The sequence below is a fragment of the Mus caroli genome, chromosome 10 (genome assembly GCF_900094665.2).
Source record: "Mus caroli chromosome 10, CAROLI_EIJ_v1.1, whole genome shotgun sequence".
Lineage (NCBI taxonomy): Eukaryota > Metazoa > Chordata > Mammalia > Rodentia > Muridae > Mus > Mus caroli.
The window spans coordinates 76,036,628-76,062,401 of record NC_034579.1 but is presented as its reverse complement, the minus strand read 5'-3'; the positions used below and the strand labels follow the sequence as shown (position 1 = coordinate 76,062,401).

At 41.0% G+C, this 25,774-nt stretch overlaps 1 protein-coding gene across 1 annotated transcript in view; it reads right to left on the bottom strand.

Moving 5' to 3' along the window:
- Positions 1 to 21,553, bottom strand: part of LOC110303100 (zinc finger protein 883-like) — a 22,827-nt gene extending 1,274 nt beyond the window's left edge. Inside the window, exons 1-4 of the mRNA XM_029482559.1 lie at positions 21,455 to 21,553; positions 9,422 to 9,548; positions 9,161 to 9,221; positions 12 to 1,622 (exon numbers count right to left, since the gene is read on the bottom strand). Coding sequence (XP_029338419.1) covers positions 12 to 1,622; positions 9,161 to 9,221; positions 9,422 to 9,548; positions 21,455 to 21,457 — 1,802 coding nt within the window. The 5' untranslated portion in view covers positions 21,458 to 21,553. The remainder of the gene's footprint in view (positions 1 to 11; positions 1,623 to 9,160; positions 9,222 to 9,421; positions 9,549 to 21,454) is intronic.
- Between the last annotated feature and the right edge of the window lie 4,221 nt (positions 21,554 to 25,774).

The following is a 25,774-nucleotide window of genomic DNA, read 5'->3' as shown; positions in this document are numbered from 1 at the left end:
TCTCTCCAGTATGACTTCTTTCATGCCTTTGAAGTTGACTGTTATATGCAAAGGCTTTACCACACTGACTACATCCATAGGATTTTTCTCGAGTACAGTTTATTTCATGATGGAAAAGATGATTATTCTGTGCAAAGGCTTTATCACATTGTTTACGTCCATAAGGTTTCTCCCCCGTATGACTTCTTTCATGCTTATGAAGATGACTGTTTTGTGAAAAGGCTTTACCACATTTATTACATTCATAAGGTTTCTCTCCAGTATGACTTCTTTCATGCCTTTGAAGATGACTGTTATATGCAAAGGCTTTACCACATTGACTACATCCATAGGATTTTTCTTGAGTACAGTTTACTTCATGATGGGAAAGATGGCTATTCTGTGCAAAGGCTTTACCACTTTGATTATATTCACAGGGCTTTTGTCCAATAAGATTTCTTTCATGACTGTGAAGATTACTCTTCTGTGCAAAGTCTTTATCACATTGTTTATGTTCATGAGGTTTCTCTCCAGTATGACTTCTTTCATGCCTTTGAAGAGTACTGTTGCGCCCAAAGGCTTTACCACATTTATTACATCCATATGGTTTCTCTCCATTATGACTTCTTTCATGCCTTTGAAGAGTACTGTTGCGCCCAAAGGCTTTACCACATTTATTACATCCATATGGTTTCTCTCCAGTATGACTTCTTTCATGCCGGTAAAGATGACTGTTCCGTGAAAAGGCTTTACCACATTGATGACATTCATAGGGTTTCTCTCCAGTGTGACTTCTTTTATGCCTTTGTAGATAACTGTTATATACAAAGGCCTTACCACACTGATTGCATCCATAGGGTTTCTCTCCAGTATGAATCTTTTCATGCCTGTGAAGATGTCTTTTATATGCAAAAGCTTTACTACATTGATTACATTCAAAGGGTTTCTCCAAACTAATTCTTTCATGTATTTGAAGATAACTAAGACAGGCAAAGGTGTTACCACATTGATCATATCCATACCTTTTCTCTCTAGTATGAGATCTAGGTACTTGATGAAGACTATGAGTTACAAAGGCTTTTTCACTTTGATTATCTTCATAAAGTTCAATTTCCAAATGAGTTCTTTCGTGTAATTTTGCAGATGAATTAGATCTAAAGTCTTTATCATATTGATTATATTCATAGAGATCTTCACTATTGGTTCTTTTATGTGTTTGAAGATACCTATGATGGTTAAAGCCTTTAGTACATGGCTCAGACTTATCATTTCCTTTTCCCATCAAAATTTTTTCACATCCTAGAAGAGAACTGGAAGAACTCAGGGTTTTATCACACTGGTTATATGCATAATATTTCCCTATTTTGTGAGCCACATGACAGGTGCAAAGTGAACCAGTATAGTCAGATGAATTTCTGCATTCCTTGTACTCATAAGGTTTCTCTCCAGTGTTAGTTTGGTGATGGGCTGCCATGGAAGTTGGAAAACCAGTTAACTGTAAATCTGTATCACTGTCATCATGTCTTCTCATAGTAGGGACTACTACATATTGTCTAATTGTTCTGGGAGAGACAGGGGTACATTGCTTCTTTTTATATTTCTTATCCTCACATGGCTTGAATCCAGAGTGACAGATGATATACCTATTAAATGAAGGATAACAAATAAAAGATTTTTACACTGCATAAATAATCTAATCATTTGTCTCACAGATACAAATAGGATTCAGGCTTGTCAACCACAACAGCCTTCTTTTCTTTCATGAACTGTTCCTCTAACTAAACTAGGAAAAGTCAATATAAGTATATGAGGGACACTAGCTTTAATATGCATGATTTGCTTATAAAAGATCTTAGATATACATTAATCTCCTTACCAATGTATATGCCTTTTACAGTAATTAGGTAATAAGAAACTAAGTGGATAGACAGCTGTACATAATGGTCTCACATATATATGACTAAAATTGTGACATTAGTTACCACATCGTTTCCTAGTCTCAATTCATTCTTTTTTTTTGGGGGGGGGTGCAGAGTTGAGACCAGGTTTCTCTTCATAGAAAGAGAAACCTTCCTGGCTGTCCTGGAACTCACTCTGTAGACCAGACTAGCATCCATCTCTTAGAGACTGGCCTGCCTCTCCCTCCTGAATGCTGGGATTAAAGGTATCTGCCACCAATGCCAGCTTCTTGTTTTGCTTCTGTCTTTGTTAGGGTTTCCATTACTATAAAGAGACACCATGACCACAGTAACTCTTAAGTTTAGTCCATTATTGTCGTAGAGGGGAAAATGGTGCCATACAGGCAGGTATGTTGCTGGAAACAAAAGTCAAGAGGTCTACATCTTAATCCTGAGGCAACAGAAGGCGATACTATATCACTGGGCATAGCTTGAGCATAGAAGACCTCAAAGCCCACCTCCACAGTAACAAACTTCCTCCAACAAGGCCATACCTACTCCAACAAGGCCATACCTCCTAATAGTATCAATCACTATGGGCCATTGCAAGATTTTCATAATCAGCACAAAGCTGTGCTTATTTACACTTTTTTACTTTTCATTACAACTTCAGAGTACCACCTGAACCTATCTATGGCAAGTCAGACAGCCTGGTCCACTCCCTGACCCCATAAGTTACCTTTCTCCCATAATTCAGAGCACAGCATACATGTCTCCCAGGAGGTCTGTAAAAACCAGAAAAACAGCCCACCTGTCTCCCAGAAGGTCTTTCTGTCATAACCAGGAACACTAACATGCCTGCTCACAGACCCCAGAGCCAGCCTGTCTCCCAGGAGGTCTGTCCTAACTAGGGTCATAAGGACACAAGGAAACAGGAGGGCTGCTTTAACCAGGGACACAGGAGCTCTGCTCTAACCCAAGTCACACAGCTCTACCTGCCTCCAAGGAGGCCTGCTACATGAGAAACCCAGGCCAGTTAAAACCAGAGATAAACAGATGGCAAAAGGCAAGCATAAGAACATAAGCAACAGAAGCCAGTAAAATATGGAACCATCAACAACCCAGTTCTCTTACTACAGCAAGCCCTAGATACCTGAAGAGCAGGATTCTGACCTAAGATTCCATTTCATGAAGATGAAAGAGGCCTTTAAGGAGGATATAAATAACTACATTAAAGAAATACAGAAAAACACAGGCAAATAGATAGAAGCCTTTAAAGAGGAAATAAATGGATCCATTAAAGAAATACAGGAAAATACAATCAAACAGATGAACGAATTGAACAAAATAATACAAGACATAAAATGGGAATAGAAAAAATAAAGAAATCACAAATGAAGGTAACCATGGCGACAGAATATTTAGGAAAGAGATCAGGATCTGCAGATGATAGCATTACCAACAGACTACACGATATGGAAGAGAGAATCTCAGGCATAGAAGATACAAGAAAAGATATCAACACATCTGTCAAAGTAAATAGAAAGGGTAAAAAGTTCCTAGTCCAAAACATCCAGGAAATTTGGGACACAATGAAAAGACCAAACCTAAAAATAATAGGAATAAAAGATGAAGATTCCCAATTCAAAGGGCAAGCAAACATCTTCAAAAAAATCATAGAAGAAAACTTCCCTAACCTAAACACTAAATGCACAGAACAAAGAAAGGATATTAAAAGTAACATATGAAAGCAGACCTATTAGAATTACACCAGACTTCTCAACAAAGACTCTAAAAGCCAGAAGACCCTGGACAGATGTCATCTAGACACTAAGAGAACACAAATGCCAGCCCAGGATACTATACCCAGCAAAACTCTCAATCATTGTCTTAGTTAGGGTTTTACTGCTGTGAACAGACACCATGACCAATGAAAGTCTTATAAATGACAACACTTAATTAGGGCTGGCTTACAGGTTCAGAGGTTTAGTCCATGATCATCAAGGTAGGAGCGCGGCAGCATCCTACCATGTACGCTTGGTGCAGGAGGAGCTGAGAGTTCTGTATCTTCATCTGGAGACTGCTAGGAAAATTCTCACTTCCAGGCAGCTAGAGTGAGGGCCTTAAGCCCACGCCCACAGTGGCACACTTACTCCAACAAGGTCACACCTCCTAATAGTGCCATTCCCTGAGCCATGCATATACAAACCATTAAGATCACAGATGGAGAAACCCAGATATTCCATGACAAAACCAAATTTAAGCAATTCCTTTCTACTAATCCAGCCCTACAGAGGATACTAAAAGCAAATCTTCAACAGAAGGAAACATTACACCCAAGAAACCATAAGAAATTACTTATCTCACAACAAACCCAAAAGAAGAGAATCACAGACACCTAATACCATCTCCAACAACAAAAATAACAGAAACTAACAATCATTGGTCTTTAATATCTCTCAATATCGGCAGACTCAATTCCCCAATAAACAGAAACAGGCTAACAGACTTGAAAAGGAAAAAGGAGCTTGCTGTATGCAAGAAACACATCTCAGCAACAAAGACAGACACTCCTCAGAGTGAAGGGCAGAAAAAAAAAATGCTCTCTAAGCAAATAGTCCCAAGAAACAAGCTGCAGTTGCCATTATAAGATCTAATAAAATACTTTCAACCAAAAGTTATCAAAAGAGATGGGGTGGGATACTTCATACTCATCAAAAGAAAAAAAAAAAAACACCAAAATGAAGTCTGAATTCTGAACATCTAAGGGCACCCACATTTATAAAAGAAACATTACTAAAGCTCAAAACACACATTGACCCTCACACAATAATACTGGGAGACTTCAACACTCCACTCTTACCAACGGACAGGTTATGGAAACAGAAACTAAATAGAGACACAGTGAAACTCACAGAAGTTATGAACCAAATAGATTTCACAGATATCTACAGAACATCCCACCCACTAAAAAGAAAATGTTCCTTCTTTTCAGCACTTCATGGACCCATCTCTAAAACTGACCATATAACTGGACACAAAACAAGCCACAACAGATACAAGAAGATTGAAATAATCCAACATATTCTATCAAACCACCACGGATTAAGGTTGGATTTCAATAACAACAAAACAACAGAAAGCCCACATACTCATGAAACTGAACAACCCTCAACTCAACAATAACTTGATAAGGGAAGGAATAAAGAAATTAAAGACGCTCTAGAATTCACTGTAAATGAAGGCACAGCACCCCCAAACGTATGGGATATAATGAAAGCAGTGCTAAGAGGAAAATTCAAAGCATTAAGTGCCTTCATAAAGAAACTGGAGAGATCCTTCACTAGTAAGTTAACAGCACACCTGAAAGCTCTAGAACAAAAAGAAGCAAACACTCCCAAGAGAAAGATGGCAGGAAATAATTAAACTCAGTGCTGAAATCAACCAATTAGAAACAAAGTTAACAATACCAAGAATCAACAAAGCCAAGTGCTGGTTCTTTGAGAAAAAGAATAAAAAAGATAGATAAACCCTTAGCTAAACTAAATAAAAGGCACTGAGACAGTATCCAAACGAACAAAATCAGAAAAGGGAGACATAACAACAGAAATTGAGGAAACTGAAAAAAAATCAGCAGATCTTACTACAGACGTCTATATATACCAGACAAAACCGGAAAATCTAGATAAAATGCATGATTTTCTAGACAGATACCACATACCAAAGTTAAATTAGGATCAGGTAAACAATCTAAACAGTCCCAAAACTCCTAAGGAAATAGAAGCACCCATTACAAATCTCTCAACCAAATCCAGCCAATGATCATTGCAGAATGTAATCACACCTTCAAAGAGAAGCTAATAACAATACTCCTCAAACTATTCAACAAAACAGAAACAGAAGGAATGCTACCTACTTCCTTCTATAGAGCCACTGTTACTGTGTCACCTAAACCACACAAAGACCCAACAAAGAAAGAGAACTTCAGACCAATTTTGCTTACAGATGTAATAAATACAGATGCAAAAATACTTTAAAAATTCTTGGAAACCGAATATAAGATCACCCCCAAACCATCTTTCACCACAATCAAGTAGGCTTCATCTCAGGGATGCAAGGATGGTGCAATATACAAAATTCCATCCATGTAATCCAGTATATAAACAAACTCAAAGGAAAAAAATCATATGATCATGTCATTAGATGCTGAAAAAGCCTTTGACCTCTCTTCATTTTATAAATCTTGGAGAGATCAGGAGTTCATAACACACAACTAAACATAGTAAAAGCAACACACAGCAAACTAATAGCCAGCATCAAGTTAAATGGAGAGAAAACAGAAGCAATCCCAGTATAACCAGGCATAAGGCAGGCTGCCCTATCTATTCAATATAGTACCTGAAACTCAAGCTAGAGCAATTAGACAACAAAAAGAGATCAAGGGTATACAAATTTGAAAGAATGAAGTCAAGGTACTACTTTTTGTAGATGATATAATAGTATACATGGGTGACCCAAAAAAGAAGCTGAGAACTCCTACAGATGATAAACAACTTCAGCAATGTGGCTGGATATAAGATTAACTCAAACAAATCAGTAGCCTTCCTCAATACAAATGATAAACAGGCTGAGAAAGAAATTAGAGGAACAACACCCTTCACAGTAGCCACAAATAATATAAAATATCTTCATGTAACTCTAACCAAGCAAGTGAAAGGTCTGTATGACGAGAACTACAAGTCCCAGAGAAATTGAAGAAGACATCAGAAGTTGGAAAAATGTCCATCTTACAAAAAACAATCTACAGATTTCATGCAATCCCTATCACAATTCCAACACAATTCTTCAAAGACATGGAAAGAACAATTCTCAACTTCATATGGAAAAGCAAAAAGCCCAAGATAGCCAAAACAATCCTAAAAAATAAAAGAACTTCTGGGAGAATCTCTATCACTCACATCAAGCTGTATCTCATGGTATTGGTACAGAGTCCTACAAGTCGATCAATAGAATAGAATTGACAACCCAGAAATAAACCCACATACCTAGAGACATTTGATCTTTGACAAAGAAGCCAAAACCATACAGTAGCAAAATGAAAGCATCTTTAACCAATGGTGCTGGACTAACTGGTGGTCTACATGCAGAAGAGTGCAAATTAATCCATATTTATCACTTTATACAAAGTTCAAATCCAAGTGGATCAAGGACCTCAACATAATACCAGATACACTGAATCTAATAGAAGAGAAAGTGGGAAATAGACTTGAACGAATTGGCATGTGGGAAATTTTCCTGAACAGAACACCAATGGCTCAGGCTCTAAGATCAACAATTGATAAATGGGATTTCGTGAAACTATAAAACTTCTGTAAGGCAAAGTATACTGTCAAATACACAAAATAGGACAAAATGGCAACCTACAGATAGGGAAAAGATCTTCACTAACCCTACACCCAACAGAGGGCTAGTATCCAAAATATATAAAGAACTAAAGAAGTTAGACTCCAAAAACCAAATAAACCAATTAAAAATGGGGTACAGAGCTAAACAGATAATTCACAGCAGAGGAATCTCTAGTGGTCAAGATGCACTTAAAGAAATGTTCAACATGCTTAGTCATCAGGGAACTACAAATCAAAATGACCCTGAGATTCCACCTTACATCACCAATCAGAATGACTAACATCAAAAACTCAAGTGACAGAACATGCTGGTGAGGATGTGGAGAAAGAGGAACACTTTGCTGGTGGGATTGCACTGGGTACAAACAGTCTGGAAATCAATCTGGCCATTCCTCAGAATTGGAAAATTGGAAATAGTTCTACCTGAACTATGCTCCACAAAACACAAAGGAGAGGAAAATGTCCCACTGTTATGTCTATAGCAGCTTTATTTACAATAGTCAGAAGCTAAAAACAACCCAGATGTCTCTCAACTGAACAATGGATACAGAAAATGTAGTTTATTTACACAATCGAATATTATTCGGCCATGAAGAACAAGGACATCATGAATTTTGCAGGCAAATGGATGGAACTAGAAAATATAATCCTGAGTGAGGTAACCCATACCAAAAAGGATATGCGTAGTATGTACTCACTGATAAGTAGATATTAGCCAAAATGTACAGAATACTTACAACACAACTCACAGACTGTATAACTGTATAAAGTTTAACAAGAAAGAAGTCCAAAGTGAGAATGCCTCAATCTCACTTCAAAAGGGGAACAAAACAATCATGAGAGGCAGAGGGAGGAAGAGGAGGATCACATATGGAGAGAGACAGGAGAGAAGCCCAGAGGGCCAGGAGAATGAATGGAAATATGCAGTTGATGGGAGGTGGGGGTGGGGGAGGTGGGCACACAAAGGCAACCTCTAGAAAGTCTCAGAGACCTGGGATATGAGAGGCTTCCAGGACTCAATAGGGTTGACCTTAGCCAAAATGGTGAACAGTTAGGAGATGGAACTTGAAAAGACAGACAAAGGCCCAGAGGAATAGGACCACCTACCTTCCTTCAAATTTTTTGACCCAGAATTGTTCCTGTCTGAAGGAAATACAGAAAATATATAAATGGAGCAGAGACTTAAGGAAATGTCATCCAGTGACCGGCTCAACTTGGGATCCATCCCATATGCACGTACCAAATGCTGACACTATTAATGATACCATGTTGTGCTTGCAGACAGGAACCTAACATGGCTGTCCTGAAAGGCTCTATTAGCAGCTGACTGAGACAGTTACAGATACTTACAGGCAACCATTTGACGGAGGTCGGGACCCCTACTGAAGACAGGGGAAGGATTGAAGGAGCTGAAGAGGATGGCAACCCCATAGGAAGAACGAAAGTATCAACTAACTAGGAGCCCTCAGAGCTCCCAGAGACTAAGCCACCAACCAAAGAGGACTGGTCAGTGGCCCCCAGCACATTTGTAGCAGAGGACTGCCTTGTCTGGCCTCAGTGGGAGAGAATGTGCCTAATCCTGTAGAGACTTGATGCCCCAGGGAAAGAGGATGCTGGGGAGGGTGAGGTAGGTGTGGGTGTTTGGAGTGTGAGCACTCTCTCAGAAGCAAAGGGGAGGGGGAATGGGGTGAAGAACTCTGGGAGGGGAGACAGGGAAGGGAGACAATATTTGGACTATAAATAAGTAAAATAATTTAGTAAAAAATTATGATCACTTCAAGAACCATTTTTCATGACAAAATAAATTTTAAAAACTTCAGGGCATACACACACACACACACATACATATATACATATCAGCTTACATATAAAAATTACCTTTCATGTCTTTCAGGACATTTACAATGTTCTTCAATATTGAAGTCTTCCCATTTATAGCCTAAAATACAGTACCAGAAAATGTATATTAATGAAAATTATGCAAAACTGAAATTACTCTCTTCAATGAACCTCGGATCAATTCCTGATTAATTTATCAAACTCTTCCTTTTTCAAGGTTAAAACCATACAAGAGTACCAATCTCCAAGAAAGGCTTGTCTCCTTAAGGTAAAAAAGCAGGTGAAAACTCACGTTCTTACCTATAGCCGTGAGGTTCCAGCAGATTTCCAGCATCACATCTCTGTAGAGACTCTTCTGGGAAGGATCCAGCAAAGCCCATTCCTCTCGAGTAAAGTTCACACGCACATCTTCATAGGTTACTAGATCCTAAAATATGCCATACAAATACTTAATAGAAATGGTGTCTTAGTGTGTTGTAAAAGTATAGTTCATTGAGAAAAGTTTACATAATTCTACCTTCTAGCCATATTAATTCCATGTAATAGAATTTCAAATGCAGTCACCAACTCATAAGTATATAATAAAATAAAAACTGAGGATGGTGCTGTCTATGCCAACGGAATAGGATTTAGCATTGCAGGAGAAATGCATAATAACATATGCATAGAGACATACAAACAGAGCAACACTATCTAGTAAACATCAGCAAAACTGAATCAAAATTATTAACTTCAAAAAGGAATGGACAGTTTGGACTCAGTGGTACATGCCTTTAATCCCAAACTGCAGGAGAAAATAAAAAGTAAAACTGTGATTTCCAGGACAGCCTGATCTATGTAGAGATTTCCTGGATAGCCATGTTCATAATGAGACCCTGCCTCAAACAAACAAAGCAAAAAAGATAGGGAGTAACAGGGGCTCACTTGAATTTCCTCCAATGATTTAAAACATTCCCTCTAATTCTGTACTCATTTATCAAAACCTGGAGTTATCCCTTTTAAACTGTAAAGTTAATCTGATATTCCTACAAAGGAATCTATTTTTAATAAGTTATAGATCAAAGGGTTCTCAAAATTATTAGTATGGGAAATATGTATCCTAAAGATGCATCAACAGATCAGATCACCTAATGCTTTTGAAGAAGACCTGGCTCAATCTCCAGCACTCACCTGGAGGCTCTAACCATTCCCAATTCCAGGTCAAAGAAATCTAGTGCTCTCTTCGGCCTTCAGTAAACAGCAGTACATAAGTGGTACAGATCCATAAACACATAGATGCAAAAGTGCCATACACATCTCAGAAATTAAAAATTAGTAGAAATATACACAAATATAGGGAGAATATTACATAACTGCAACTCAGTGAATCAGGAGATCAGTACTAGGGTTATGGATGCAAGCCATCATGGTCTGAAGAATAACACCCTCTGCTAAAGCTTGACAAGTACTTCAATGGGGGCAATGAAAGGCTCTGAAGTGTGGTCACTGCATGTTGATATCAGCAACCAAGATGATTCCACACAAGAGCTCCTGCTCCCAGTGCTCTGCACAGACACAGACAGCTGAGCAGAGTCATTCACAGGTCCTGCTTCTGCCTGGGAGCTACAGACACCTCTCACAGGACCTCAGCAGACCTCCAGGCATTGCATGAGACCTCACGGGACTGCTGAAATGCAGTATATCTGACTCTTCCCACCTGTCCTAAAAAGGAACCCATATTTTCTCCCGTGGCTTTTCCTCATGAGGAGACTGTGGCCTCTCACTCACTAGGGTACAGCTTCTGAGTTGACAAAAATCCTGGGCTCATAAGCACACCCTGCCTGAAAATAACTATCTGATTAAGGCTCAGTGGACAGATGTCTGCTACACAAAGATGTGCCAAGTATCAAACCCCCAAAATGAAAATTGAATGGCACATGTGAGGTGAACCACTCTTGTGTTCCCAGATTCTCACAAGTGAAAAGTGGCCACAATAAACTTCCTATAGCAAGAGAGATCGGCAATAAGATAGATGATGACCATAAGGCAGACACAGTCTTCAGGCTGAATGCTGTGTAAACACTGCCTGAGCAGGTCTGAGGCACACACTGTATATCTAGTATATACAACCAATGTACTGAAATAGAAGGATTAGAAGGGAAAGCAGTAAAGAGCGGGCTACATGTCTGTGTGAGTAAATGCACTTGGAACCAACTCTGGGAGTCTGTGGTCATCACCCCGGAGAGAATCCACTCCTCCAACTTGAACTTTGACCTTCAAGGATGTGCTCTGGTATGCCTTCACAAATATCTCAAAGGCTCAAATTCAGAATGTTATAAAGAAGATGAAAAACAATAAGGAAAACATAAACTCACCCAAACCTAAAAATTCAACAAGTTAGCTAGCTATGTGGTAGTACAACCATTGACCAAAATAGATCTCCTTTCACCACACTGCCAAGATGACAACAGGAAGCAAAGCATTCAGTTTACCTCCTACCAAAAGGTATCTCCACACAGCTTCCTTAGACTAAAACAGGCACAATTAACAAGTTTTTTCATGGAAATGATTATCTCCTAAGCACTTTCTTTTGGATCAAACAGCTAACTGTACTCTCAGATGGCAAAGAAAAACAAAAGCAGAGGAAGAAAGGAGAAACAGAGCAGAAAGCAAAGAAATTTGTGATAAAATGAGTAAGAATTATGAAATAGGGTCTGCCCAATCAAATTATTATCAATATGAACCAAGGTCTGCCTGTGTGGTCTAGACTTTATTTCAGGTCTGCTAAGACAGTGCATACACAGTATCCAGATTGAAGATTGAGTCTCCTCCACAACTATCAGCTCATTACTGAGCTCTTTTGTGACAGGAACAGTTTATTGTGGGCCTCTCTGAGAATCTGGGTCCACAAGCGAGGGCAGTTCACCAAACATCTGGGTAGTGACTCTGACCAGAGGCTAAGGTGCTAGAAGTGCTTCACACTGCTGTCCTGGGTCACTTATACATGCTACTAAGATCTCCACATAGGTAGGTGCTTGGTAGATTACTACCAAACACATCTACCCTCCTACATGGTATTCCATAGATGTGGCACAAGTGTCAGAGGGTTTGCCTTCATGCTTTCTATCTGACAAGGACCCTACTCTGCAGTTCTGAGTCTCACCCCCTACCACCATCATCATGTAGTGCTGTCTTACAGATTCCAGATTTTGGACTTGTAAAGCCCAAGACCAGCCACCCCTTCCTGAGGGCTCTGCAGGTAAGTCAAATAGGGGTGCCTCTCCTGCCTGGTAGGTGAAGTGATACCTTGCCTTCTCCCCAGGCCTGCTGTACTCGTAGCCCTGCTCCTTTGACATCTGGAAACTAAGAGCACTGAGTAGGGAAGGGGAGTGTTTCTTCATGAGTACTGTGCCTGCATGTGCATCCTTCCTCCCCATCTCTGAAGTGCTTCTGGACATCGGAAAAGGCTTGTTGGATCTCCTGGGACAGAACTAAAAACAGCTGACATTCACCATATGGGTGCTGGGAATTAAACCCCAAACCTGTGGAAGAACACCCAGTGCTTTCAACTGCTGAGCCATCTCTCCAGGCCTGGTAGAAGTTAAGTTTTCAAACCAGCCTGAAATTAAATGGTTTTTTTTTCATAACTTTAGCTCCCAAGTTACCCTAGGAACAAAATTACATATTAAGTATCTGAATAAAGGGGTGGAGGGATTTTTATCGTGTTCAGAGCACTGGCTTCTTCAGGATACTGCACACATATGGCATATGCACACATACGTGCAGGAAAATACCCACAAACCTTAGTGATATTTACACCCTTAAGAAAAGAAACACAACATCAGTTCTGCATCCATAGCACAGGGAAAGACACCAGGACATCACTGCGCCTGAATGAGTAGAGAAACAATGTTACACCTCTTGTCCCATTTTTGGTTTTGGGGGTTTTTGTTTGTTTGTTTTCTTCTTTAGTTTCTCTCTCTCTTTTTTTTTTTTTTTCCTAAGACAAGATTTCTGTGTCCTGGAAATCTCTCTGTAGACAAGACTGGCATGGAACTCCACCTATGCACCTTTCAAGTGCTGAGATTAAAGGTGTGCACCACCATCACATGACCCTATCTCACTTTTAAAAGCAAAAGGGGGGAGGACATAACAACAGACAGTGAGGAAATCCAAAGAATCATTAGGTCATACTTTAAAAACCTGTACTCCACAAAAGTGGTAAATCTAAAACAAAATTATTTTCTTGATAGACAATATTTACTAAACTTAACACAAGACCAGATAAACAATTGAAATAGACCTATTAACACCCAAGGAAAAGAGAAGTCATTAAAAATCTCCCAACCAAACAAAATACCCATGGATGGAGTTACAGAGACAAAGTTCAAAGCAGAGCCTGAAGGAATGACCATCCAGAGACTGCCTCACTTGGGGATCCACCCCATAAGCAACCACCAAACCCAGACACTAGGCAGATGCCATCAAGAGCCTGCTGACAGGAGCCTGATATAGCTGTAAGGGAGCTGAAGGGGACTGAAGCCCCCCATAGAAGGAACATCAATATGAACTAACCAGTACCCTTAGAGCTCCTTGGAACTATACCACCAGTCATAGAAAACACATGGTGGAACTTGTGGCTCTAGTTATATTTGTAGCAGAGGATGGCCTAGTTGGTCATCAATGGAAGGAGAGGTCCTTGGTCCTGTGAAGGCTCTACACCCCAATATAGGGGAATGCCAGAACCAGGAATGGGAGTGGGTGGGTCGGGGAGCAGGGGGAAGGGGGAGGGAATAGGGGATTTTTGGAGGGGAAACTAGGAAAGGGGATAACATTTGAAATGTAAATAAAGAAAATATCTAATAAAAAAATTTAAAAAAACTCAAAAGGGGAAAAAAAATCTCCCAATCAAGAAAAGCCCAAGGCAAAATGATTTTTATACAGAATTCTATCAGAATTTCAAAGAGCTAATACCAATACTCCTCAAATTATTACCCAAAATAGAAACAGAAAGAACATTACAAAACTCATTTTATGGAATCTCAGAAAACATTATACCCAAAAGACACAAAGATTCAAAAAAAAAAAAAAATACAGACCAATTTCCCTTATAAACTAAAAATACTCAATAAAATACAATAAAAAAACATCAACCCACCCACAAAATCTTCAACCCAAATTTTTCCTGCTGACAAGATGTGCAAGGATAAATATGGAGCAGAGACTGAGGGAACGGCCAATCAATGACTGGCCTAACATATGATCTATCCCATGGGAGAGAGTCAAGCCCTGACACTATTAATGATAGTCAGCTGTGCTTGCACCCAGGAATCTAGTTAGTCTCCTGAGAGGACTAATCCAGCCGCAGATGGAAACAGATGCAGACCCATAGCCAAATGGCAGGTGGAGATTGGGGCTGAGGAGTGGGTGACAAAACTGAGTGAACAGGAGGTGGCAAGGACACCACAAGAACACCTAGAGCATCAACTAATCTGGGGCCATGGAGATTCAAAGAGACTTGAACCATAAACCAAAGAGCATGAAGAGGCTGGAGCTAGCCCCTCCTCCCACATCTGTGGAAGATGCGCAGTATGGTCTTCATATGTGTCCCCTAACAATTGCAGTGCGGGGGGGGGGGGGGGGGGGACTGTCTCTGACTCTGTTGCTTGCATTAGATCCACTTCCTCTACCTGGACTGCTTCAGTGCTTAGTCCTGCTAAAGCTAGATGTCCAAAGGCGGGTTGTACCCAAGGGAGACATTCCCTTCTCTGAGGAGAATGGAAGGAGGTAATGGAGGGAGAGATTTGTAAGGGTGATACTTTGAGGAGAGGAGTGGGCTGCAATTGGGATTAAAAAATTATGTAAGTACATATAATGAAAAATACTCAATAGAATACTTGCAAACCAAATCCAAGAACACATGAAAAAGATCATCTACCATGATCAAGGAGGCATCCGGCCAGAGATGCACGTGTTGTGTGTAATTTCAAAAACATGATTATTCTTTCTTGGGAGCCCCGAGTTCCTGGCTATGCTCCGAGAACAACTGCCGCCATGTTGCTGGCTGGCAATTTCCCCGAGAGCGTCACCCAGTGGTCTGTCAGTGGAACAAGAGCAGTAGCTCCAGGTGTTCTCAGGAGCAAGCCTGAAAATAGATGCAGCATGTGTGGATGGTTCAACATACAAATAAATGTAAACCATCCTGGAAACAAATGGAAAGGAAAAAACAGTCATATAATCAGATCCTGAATAAGCTTTTGACATAATCCAAAAACCCTTAATGACAAGGTTTGGACAGATCAGTGATAAAGGGCACATAGCTAAATATAAGAAAGGCAATATACAGCAAGCCCATAGCCAACATCAAATTTAAATGAAGAGAAACTAAAAGCAACTCCACTAACATCAGAGACAAGACAAGGCTGCCCACTTTCACTGTATCTATTCAATATAGTACTTGAGGTTTAGCTACAGCAATAAGACAACAAAGAGATCAAGGGAATACAAATTGGAAAGAAGTCAAAGGATCACTATTCACAGACGATAAGATAGTATACATAAGCAACCTCAAAAATTCTTTCAGGGAACTCCTACAGCTTATAAACTCTTTCTGTGAAGTGGCTGGATACAAACTTAATTCATAAAAAAAAAAAAATCAGTAGCACTCCTATATACAAATAATAAACAGATTGAGAATGAAATTAGAAAAACAATAACCTTTATAATAGTCAGAAAAATAATATAAACTATCTTGGTGTAACTCTAACCAAGAAAGTGAAAGACTAGTATGACAAGGACTTCAAGTCTTTGAAGAAAAAAAAAACAAACTGAAGATTTCAGAAGATAGAAAGATCCCCCATGCTCATGGATTGGTAGAATTAATACAGTAAAAATGGCCATCTTACCAAAAGCAATCTAGAGATTCAATGCAATGAATTAAATCCCATTAAATTCCAACACAATTCTTTACAGATCTCGAAAGAACAATATTCAACTTTATAGGAAAAAAAAAAAAAACAAAAAACAAAAACAAAAAAACTTAGGATACCTAAAACAATCCTGTACAATAAAACAACTTCAACAGGTATCACCATCCCTGATTTCAAGTTGCACTACACAGCAACAGTAATAAAAAACACATACTATTGGCATAAAAAGGGGTACGTTGATAAATGGAATTGAGTTGAAGTAAATCCAAAAGTGAATCCACACATCTATGGACACGTGATTTTTGAGGAAGAAGCAAATTTATACACTGGAAAAAAGAGAGCATCTTCAAAAGATGGTACTGGTCCAATAGGATGTCTACAGGTGGAAGAATGCAAATGAAGCCACATCCATCAGCCTGTAAAAACTAAAGTCCAAATGGATCAAGACCGCAACATAAAACCAGCTACACTTTACCTGATAAAAGAGAAAATGGGAAATAGCCTTGAACACATTGGCACAGAAAAAAACTTTCTGAACAAAACACCAACCAGGCAAATACTAAGGTCAACAATTAATAAATGGGACCTCATGTAACTGAAAACCTTCTGTGAGGCAAAGGACACTGTCAAATGGCAGCATACAGAATGGAAAAAGATCTTCTCCAACCCCACATCCAATAAAGGGCTAATGTCAAAATTATAGAAGGAACTCAAAAGACTAGACGTGAACAAACCATATAACCAAATTTAAAAATGGGATACAGACTTAAACAGAGAATTCTCGAAGAAGGACTCTCTTATGGCTGAAAAGCCCTTAAAGAGATGTTCTACACCCTTCACGATCTGGGAACTACAAATCAAAACAACTCCGAGATCCCACCTTATACCCTTCAGAATGGCTAAGACAAAAAAAATAGATTAAAAACAAAAAACAAAAACCCCTCAAGTGACAATTCCTGCTGGCAAGACTGTAGAGCAAGGGGAACACACCTCCAAGGCTGGTCGGAGTGCAAACTGGCAAAGTCACTTCAGAAATCGATTTGTGGTTTCTCAGAAAACTGGGAGCAGGTCTACCTCATGACACAGCCATACCACTCCTGGGCATAGAGCCAAAGAATGCTCTACCATACCTTAAGGACATTTGCTTAACTATGTTCATTTATTCATAATTGCTAGAAACGAGAAACAATCTAGATATCGTTCAACTAAAAAATGGATAAAGAAAATGTAAATTTACACAATAGGAATTACTCAGTTCACTAAAATCAATAGTATCATGAAATATGCAGGTTAGTGAATGGAACTGAAAAAGGTCATCCTGAGTGAGGTCATCTAGACCCAGAAAGACAAGACTGGTGTATTGATACATGCCTGGGGGGTAGGGTACTGGGTTTGGCCTGGATAAGAGGCCTGGCCTCTCCTCACCTCCACACAGGGACCAACCCTGAGTGTGAGCAGGAGTCTAGAAACAACAACAACAAAAAGCAAGTGACCCTGCTCTTGAAGTGGAACAGATGGACAGTTTTCTTCTCCTTTCCTTTTTTTCCCTTCTCTTTAATTCCCTCCTCTTCCTTCCCCTCCCCTCTACTCCTTTCCCCTTCTCTTCCTTTGGGTGACCTGGCAGAGCCAGTAGGATTTGAGTCCAAACAGGAGGGAACATAGGTGTTAAACCACATGGAGGAGGGACCACGTGGAGGAGGGTTTCACACCAGAGAATACCACATATCAACACAGAAAACAAAACTGATAGAAACATGTAAAAAGATAGAGACACAGAGAGAGAGAGACAGATATGGTCGTCACACATTCATACACCTGAACCAGACAGACATCCACTGACATCTCACATGGTTCCAGGACACTGGATCAGCCACTGTCCTATTTGTCTCCTATGTGTCCAAACAGAAGGCACCTCAAACAGAGTTACCAATGGAACAGGTGACTTTCTAATTTTCCCCTTTCCGGTAGGGGCCTCAGATCCCTCTGGAGCATTTGTAGCCAATTATCAAAGGAAGTCCTGAGGACCTTGAATAGCTCAGGTTGTGTATCCCTTAGGAGTCTCCTGACCTTTGTATCATTCTGCCCTCTAAGAGATACCAGGGCTAGTCTTTGGGTATTAGCTGGAATTCCACAAATGTTGTGGCTTTTTATCGAGAGAAGATTGCTAGGGCATGGGTTTAAGCCACTAGAAAATCTTTCTACAACGTAGTGCTGAGCCTTTCTCAGGGTGAGTTTTTAAGCCCCCAAACTATGTTTTGGGTTCATATACTTCAGTTAACACAGGGAGAGGGAAATAGTTTCCCCAAGAAGTCATTCCCTCCATTCTGCTCACTCTCAGAGTCCTAGGGAGGGGAAATTGCTCTTCTGAGGTAAGCCATTCACTTTCCTAATTTATGTCTCCTTTTCAACAAGTGATCCATAAAACCCACCATTCTCTGAAAAAGGTAAAATCTCCTCTGCCCTTGCTCTGGGCAGGGAAACTGCTGCCAGGCAACACAGCCTGGACAGAACAAATGTTCCCGTCTGTCCAACACTGACCAAGGAGACTTTAAGCAAGTTCACTAAGTACTTTTTAGAAAGATTAAACACAGTTGCTAAAAAAGTTTTGTTTTTTTGTTTTGTTTTGTTTTGTTTTGTCACCAATTGGCTCTCTGGATATTAGAAAAAAGATTAAAGAGTTAAAAAAGAAAAAAAGACGAGCTGCTGGAGGTGGCTCGAGAGCTATTTAACAAAAGAAACTGATTATCGGGACAAGACCTTTTGCATAACTCAAAGCCACCATTACCTTCTCTGATGAGACACATTTATACTTAAGAAAACAAACCAGGTCAGGATCTTATAGCACCACGTGACCTGGTGAGCCCCTCCCCAGGAATCACCAGACACGGCCTGTCAATGGCTGTGTGACCCAATACCAGGTCTTACTTCTGGCACACACTACAGTATAGTTTAAGAATCCCACAGCCAAAAATTCTGCTACCCTGTTGTCTAGTATCAGAGGTGCTAGTCCATGACGGTCCGGCAATAAAAGATGAAACCAAGTAAGCAGGAACTGCAGCAGTTACTAGAACTCAAATAATTTGGGTCCAAGCCAGGCAACTCATCCCAGCAAGCAGGTCTGAGCAGTCTGACCCAGGCTCTCAGGTGGGAAAAGGAAAGTCCACCACCAAATGCACGATGCTTTTACTATCACACATGTCCACAGTATGGTCTATAGAGAAAAAGGGCTTCTCAGCACTGAGGAAAAGGAAATTTAAAAACCATGGCCCTCCTACAGGCTATTTGGCTTCCCTTACAAATTGCTGTCCTCCACTCCTGGACTTCTGACCTAGCTGCCACACAAAAGGGCCTAAGACCAATGGAGCCTGTTGATATTCGGATGATATGCCAGGACCCCTTCCTGCCTGAGACTCCATGATAAAGAAGAAATGCACAGCTCAAACCCACAGGTTGATGGAGGAAACCACATCAAAAGGCCATTCTCACAAAAACTACTGACAGGACTGCCGGCAACTAACCTTCACCGCGAACGACCCATCTGGGATCCTGACCAGACCAAGGTATATTATACCGGACAGCCTGGCATGGGATGTCTCAGCCAGATGCCTGGTTTGTGCTCAGATGAATCAAAATCAAAGAGCCCTTACCCAGAAAAGGGTCCAAATGAGGGGAAAAGTCCCAAAGAGCCCTGGGAAAACTGACTTAACCAAGATCTGGACTGACCGGGGAGGATAAAAGTACTTGCTAGTTTTTATACATACCTTTTCCAGTAAAAATGTCTCCCACCTGCACTAAAACTACTCACATGGTTCCTTTAAAAACTCCCCCAGGAACTGGTCCCCTGATTTGGCCTCCCCCAGAAATGGGATCCAGCAATGACCCAGTCAAAATCTCTCAATTAACAGCTAAAGCTTTAGACACAGACTGAAACTTCATTCTGCATATAGACCTCAGAGTTCTGGCCAGCTAAAAAGAATAAACAGGACACTAAAAAACAAAAAACAAAACAAAACAAAACAAAAACAAAACAAAACAAAAAAAAAAACCGAAAAACTCTCATTAGAGTCTTCCAAAGTATGGACAGGCCTTCTTCCTTTGCTTTAGTCAGCTGCACCCCGTGTAACGGGGGATGTACTCCACTATGAGACTTTGTTCATAATACATTCTACATTCTTTTACAGGCTCAGAGACTGCAGGTGGCAGAACTCTCCCAACCAGTCTTTCTCAAATCCCTGCAGGCACCCCAGTCCTCCATAAAGACTACGGGACTACCTGAGAGAAACAGCCGACCTCCGTATCCACCACCAGTTTGCCCTTGTTGCAGTCCAACGATACTGAGTCAAGTGAGCAGCCAAAGGGACACTGGAACTAACCTGGGCGAACCCTAAGAGGTGGCCATGAAGGTAGCTGGTATTACACCATGGATCCACCACATCCAGACCAAAATCTGGATGCCACAAATGCTGCCAAATGACTGTCTCTTGAGTGTGGACCCATTAAAATTAAAGTTTCATCTGTTCTCCAGTACCTTCCACTCCTTGCCCCTCCACCCAAGTCTTATGTTTGATATGAATATAAGAGTCATGGTCCAACCCTAACTCAGGTCCAACCCCTCAGGCTTAGTTCCCCAACCTGGGAACTAAGACAGATACAGGGAAGGTATTACCTAATATACCTACAGACCAGCAACCAATATTCATTTTGACCTTTGCTCGCTGATGCCCACTTTAAATGTATAGCTGTATTATAGAAAGGAAAGATATGGAGGTTTGTCTTTTGTCATAGGGACATAAGAGTTTATAATTCTATGTATGCCCTGCAGCTGAGCCCCCTAGTTGCCAAAAAGAAGGGAGTTTCCATTTAAAGGGGAGGGGTAGGTTCTAAAACTGGGGCTTACAGAAAACTTCCTTTAAAGAGATTCTGGCCCTGGGGAAACAGGAAAAACTGTAGAATGGGATTCTATGCCACAGGAAGGAACCCCTGGGATGGACTACTGTGAACCATCTACATGCGAATGTGTTAATAGCATAGACTTTACACCGGCGCAGAGTTAACTGCAGACGGATCCTACACCCGAATGTCAAGTGCCAAGTGCAGAACTTCTAGAAGATGCTAGATGAACTAGGGCTCTGCCTGTTAGCAAATCTACCTTCCCTTGCAATAATAAAAGCAGCAGAGGCACTGGCTGCACGGTGACGTCAACAAGGATGTTTTCACACAAAGGCGCCGCTCCCCATTCTTTGCGCAGGCGCAGGCAGCTGATCGAAGTCGTTCAGGATCTGCTCTGGTCTGGGAGGTGCAGGGACCCCACGGAACTCACGGGACCTCACCGGGCACCGACTCGCTGCCGGTTCGCGCACCCCTGAACGAACGCCATGCGGGCTCCCGCGACTCCTCCCCGTATGGGGATGGCGGCCCCTCTCACCATGGCGCAGATTCCGAGCTCTCCCCACTCTCTTTTCAGCTCCCGCCAATGGGTAGCAGTGTAGCACGCAAGACCAGGAGCCCCTTTCTCAGCACTGTATCCTAGCCTCCAGCATGGCGGACCGGAAGTACCCTCCCCATTCTAAGTGACGGTCCTTCTAGAGGTCCTGATTGGATGGTGAGAGCTGAGTGACAGGAGCAGCTACCTTAGCGACACAGTTCTCTTAAGTCTAACAGCCCAGTGGTTCTCATGACACCATCACAAGGATCATCTATGAAAGCCCTTTCTAAACTGACCTTCTAGATGGAGCTGGAGAGATGGCCCAGCAATTAAGAGCACTGGCTGCTCTCTCAAAGAACCCAGGTTTGATTTCCACACCCACAGAGAGACTCACGGCCATTTTTAACTCCAGTGCCAGGTGATCTGATGTCCTTTTCTGGTCTCCAAAGACACCAAATGCACAGGTGGTGCACAGACATACATGCAGGTAAAACACTCTTATAGACAAAATGAATAATAATTTTCAAAAATCATAGCCACATTAAAAGAAAGGAAGGAAAGAGGAAGAAAGGAGGAAAGGAAAGAAGGAAGGAGAGAAGAAGGGGAGGGAGGGAGGGAAGCATGTGATGTGCTCCAGCTTCCATCTTAAGCACAGAATTGTCCCAGACCTGCAGAGACTTACATTGCAGTAGAACTTGTCCCCTGCATTGTCCCTGCACTCAGTAGGCACGTCTCCTTGTAGGCTTAGGATTTCTAGGATACAATACAAGGATTATTAAACAATGTGCAGTGGAGTGATTCACATGCCTTACAGCTAAGGATACCTAGCCCACCTAGATCAAATTTAATATTGGATATAAAATTTGCTATTCATCAAGCATCGGCAACTTCAGTAAGGCACACCTAGGATTGATCACACCTCTCTCCCCTGCATATTGGTAGCCAAGACATTATTAACATTTCCCCAGCTTTCTATTGTGACAGAGGCCTATCATGCCAGCATTTGGGAGGTGAAAACAAGACATCAAAAGTTTAAACCCAATCTACAGAGAGTCTCAGGACAGACAAGGAAACACACACACACAAAAGCAGCTTGGTCTATGACACCAAATACCAACAATTAGCCACTCCTTCCCCCAAAGTGGAGTGACCAGTGTAAGGACCTGGGGTGAGAAGACAGGGATAGAAGGGTTAAGATCAATATGTCTAGCATAACCTGATGGCTCATGTTAAGCACATTTATTAACATATACAGCTCTGATAAACTATACATGAAGAACTAGACAGCAGAAAAATTAATTTAGCAATGTTGGCCTCCCTTCCAAGATGACCATGCCAGGGTCCTTATCTTCACGTTCCAGCGCACTAAGCATCTCACAAGTACCTCACAACTTCAAAGCTTAAGCTTATGTGTATTACACCATTTTACTTGTGAACATGATGGTAGCCATGACGACCACCACCAAAAAAACTTTATCTTGACCCTTGCTCTTTTTGAGAATACAGTGAGTGGAATGCTCAAAGTTTTCAGCACTGGTCTTTAACACTACAGGGTAAACCAAGGCAGGCAGTGAGGTGTGCTGTTGGCGATTGGGATTAGTACTGAGAACAGTTGACAGGTCAGCACCAAGGAGGGCTGACAGGGTTCTGATAACTCTCTGGACTGATACTGGCTGCTGCCTATGGCAGGCAGAGATTAGAGAAATTACTCAGTCAACTTTCTCTGAGAGAGCAAAGCTTGATTCACTGGAGCTGGCACACCCTGTGGCGGGCAAATTACTCTGAACTCTTTCAACTCTTAGGGGCCAGTAAGAAAGAAAAGAGAGAGAAAGTCATACACACACACACACACACACACACACTGAGTGGATGTAGCAAAAGTCAGACTCCAATAATTTTCATACATATAAATACATGCATACAGACATACAGGCAGACAGACATAGTCACCCAGTGAATGGATGAAGCAAAGCTCCAGCAAGCAGGCTCCAAGCATTTCACACATATATACACATATACATACAGTTGGTGGATGGACCAAGTTCCAACACACACCTACACAAGTTTTACACATATACATACTGTTGGGGTGCAGGGATTGCCTCACAAACCCCACAGACACTAATTTCAGTCAGACCAGGAAGGTCTTTTTTTTTTTCTTGGTTTTTTTCGGGACAGGGTTTCTCTGTATATCCCAGGCTGTCCTGGCACTCACTCTGTAGACCAGGCTAGCCTCGAACTCAGAAACCCGCCTGCCTCTGCCTCCCGAGTGCTGGGATTAAAGGTGTGCGCAACCACGCCCGGCTTAGGACAGGTTACTGAGAATGTGCTCCAGGGTTGGTCAGCCAGGGCCATGGTCCAGATTTGGGAGCTGAACAATGACCCTGAGTTAAGAGCCTACAGGGTGTTCAAGCCCAAAATCTACAAACATTTATGCCAAGTTATTTCACCAATCAGGATTTAGGGATAAGGGAGTTCCTTAGCAACTTGTCTTTGTTGTGTATCTATCCTGCTCCCATTGGTTGGGATATTCAACTGTAGCAGGGGAATTGCCTTATCTAATATTCATGTGTTAACTTGTCTACCAGGATGGGACTTGTCTAACACTTACGTCTTAACTTGCAAACCAGGGACAGTTTATAAAGGCAAACACAATAAAAGCTTATACACAATTGCAAGAAGTGCTGCTGGGTGATTGCGCCGGTTCTGAGCTTATTGTGGGTAACTCTACAAAACAGTTGTATTGACTTTAATGTGATTGGTTTCCAAGGGCAAAAATATAACAAAATATGGAATCAATCTTGGCAGCAAAAAAGTTTCCTAGTAACACAAGAAACACATGAGAAAGTTTCCTTATAATGATAGGCTACCCAGGTAACAGTTGCCTAGATCTTAACATTTTACCCAGGCCTTAACACATACATATACATTTGATGGATGGACAAAGTTCCAACAAGTTTATTGTTTCTCTCATAGCTTATCTATACCAGCAAAAATTTTCAAGCAGTATAAAGTGACAATGTAATCGCATTCTATTTTCCTTCTAGTGAGTGACTATAAAAAAACCAATATGTTCCCTAATACCTGTAAAAGATATAACATCATATAATACAAGTAAAGAAAACAAATTATTCCCAACAACTCACGTACATTCTTAACTAAGCAGCATGTTATAGATTAACAAAATGTGGGCAAGAAAGGGAGTTTTCTCAGCAAGTTTCTCATATTGGCAGGCAGCAATTTGTGGTTACAAAGAAAAGATTCATTATTTTATTATTTATCTTTAAAAGTAATCTTATAAGAATCTCAAAAGAATGACAAATCTAAACTTTTATATATAAAAAGTCAGTCATAGCTACTTTAAATCGTCAGAATACACATCTACTCATCAGCAATTTTGATTAAACCACATCAGGAAGCCGAGGGCAAAAATGGGCATAGGAAATCCATTATCACCAGTTCAGCCTCAGTGAGAGTCACGTCAGCCAGTGCTGTTAATGTTGTTGTTCCCTAGCCTTAAAAAGTCCCTTCCTTAAGTAATAAGTATGTGCCTTTCTGAGTCTCAAATTGCTCCCTAAGATTTTCTACAGTCACAAAGTTTTGCCAGCAGCAAAAAACATCTTAATCTAGCTTCACTAGCAATTATACTTTTCAAAATATTTTCTAGGAGTAGTACTCATTGTCGACAACCTACATCTCTCAGTACTCACTGTCGACAACCTACATCTCTCAGTACTCACTGTCGACAACCTACATCTCTCAGTACTCACTGTCGNTCTCTCAGTACTCACTGTCGACAACCTACATCTCTCAGTACTCACTGTCGACAACCTACATCTCTCAGTACTCACTGTCGACAACCTACATCTCTAAGTACTCATTGTCGACAACCTACATCTCTCAGTTCTTTCCTGGGGTGGTGATTGAATCATTAATCTGCTCCAGCAGCAAGGTGCATCATTATTGTGAGTGCCAGTGATACTGCCCAGTGAGGGTCTTGGAAGCCCCCTTCGAGTTTTCATACAATTCTTAGATTAAGGGGGATACAAAGGCAACAAGCAGAGCAAAACTCCATAACAGCGTGAAGTCCTCAGAAAAGGTAGTTCTCGGGGCTATGCCTCTTTAAGACAAATCCACTGTAGCTGTGCTAACCTGTGGGCTACATTTCATGAGTTCCAAAACCATTTGTTGTTCTTCTGGCTTGGCCTGGGGCAGTGGACTATACAAATACAAGCACTGAGTTGGCTTAGCTCCAAGCCTGATCCTTTACCAAACTGCCCAGTAGAGGTACAAAGGTGACTGGTCACTGCTTGATTCAAC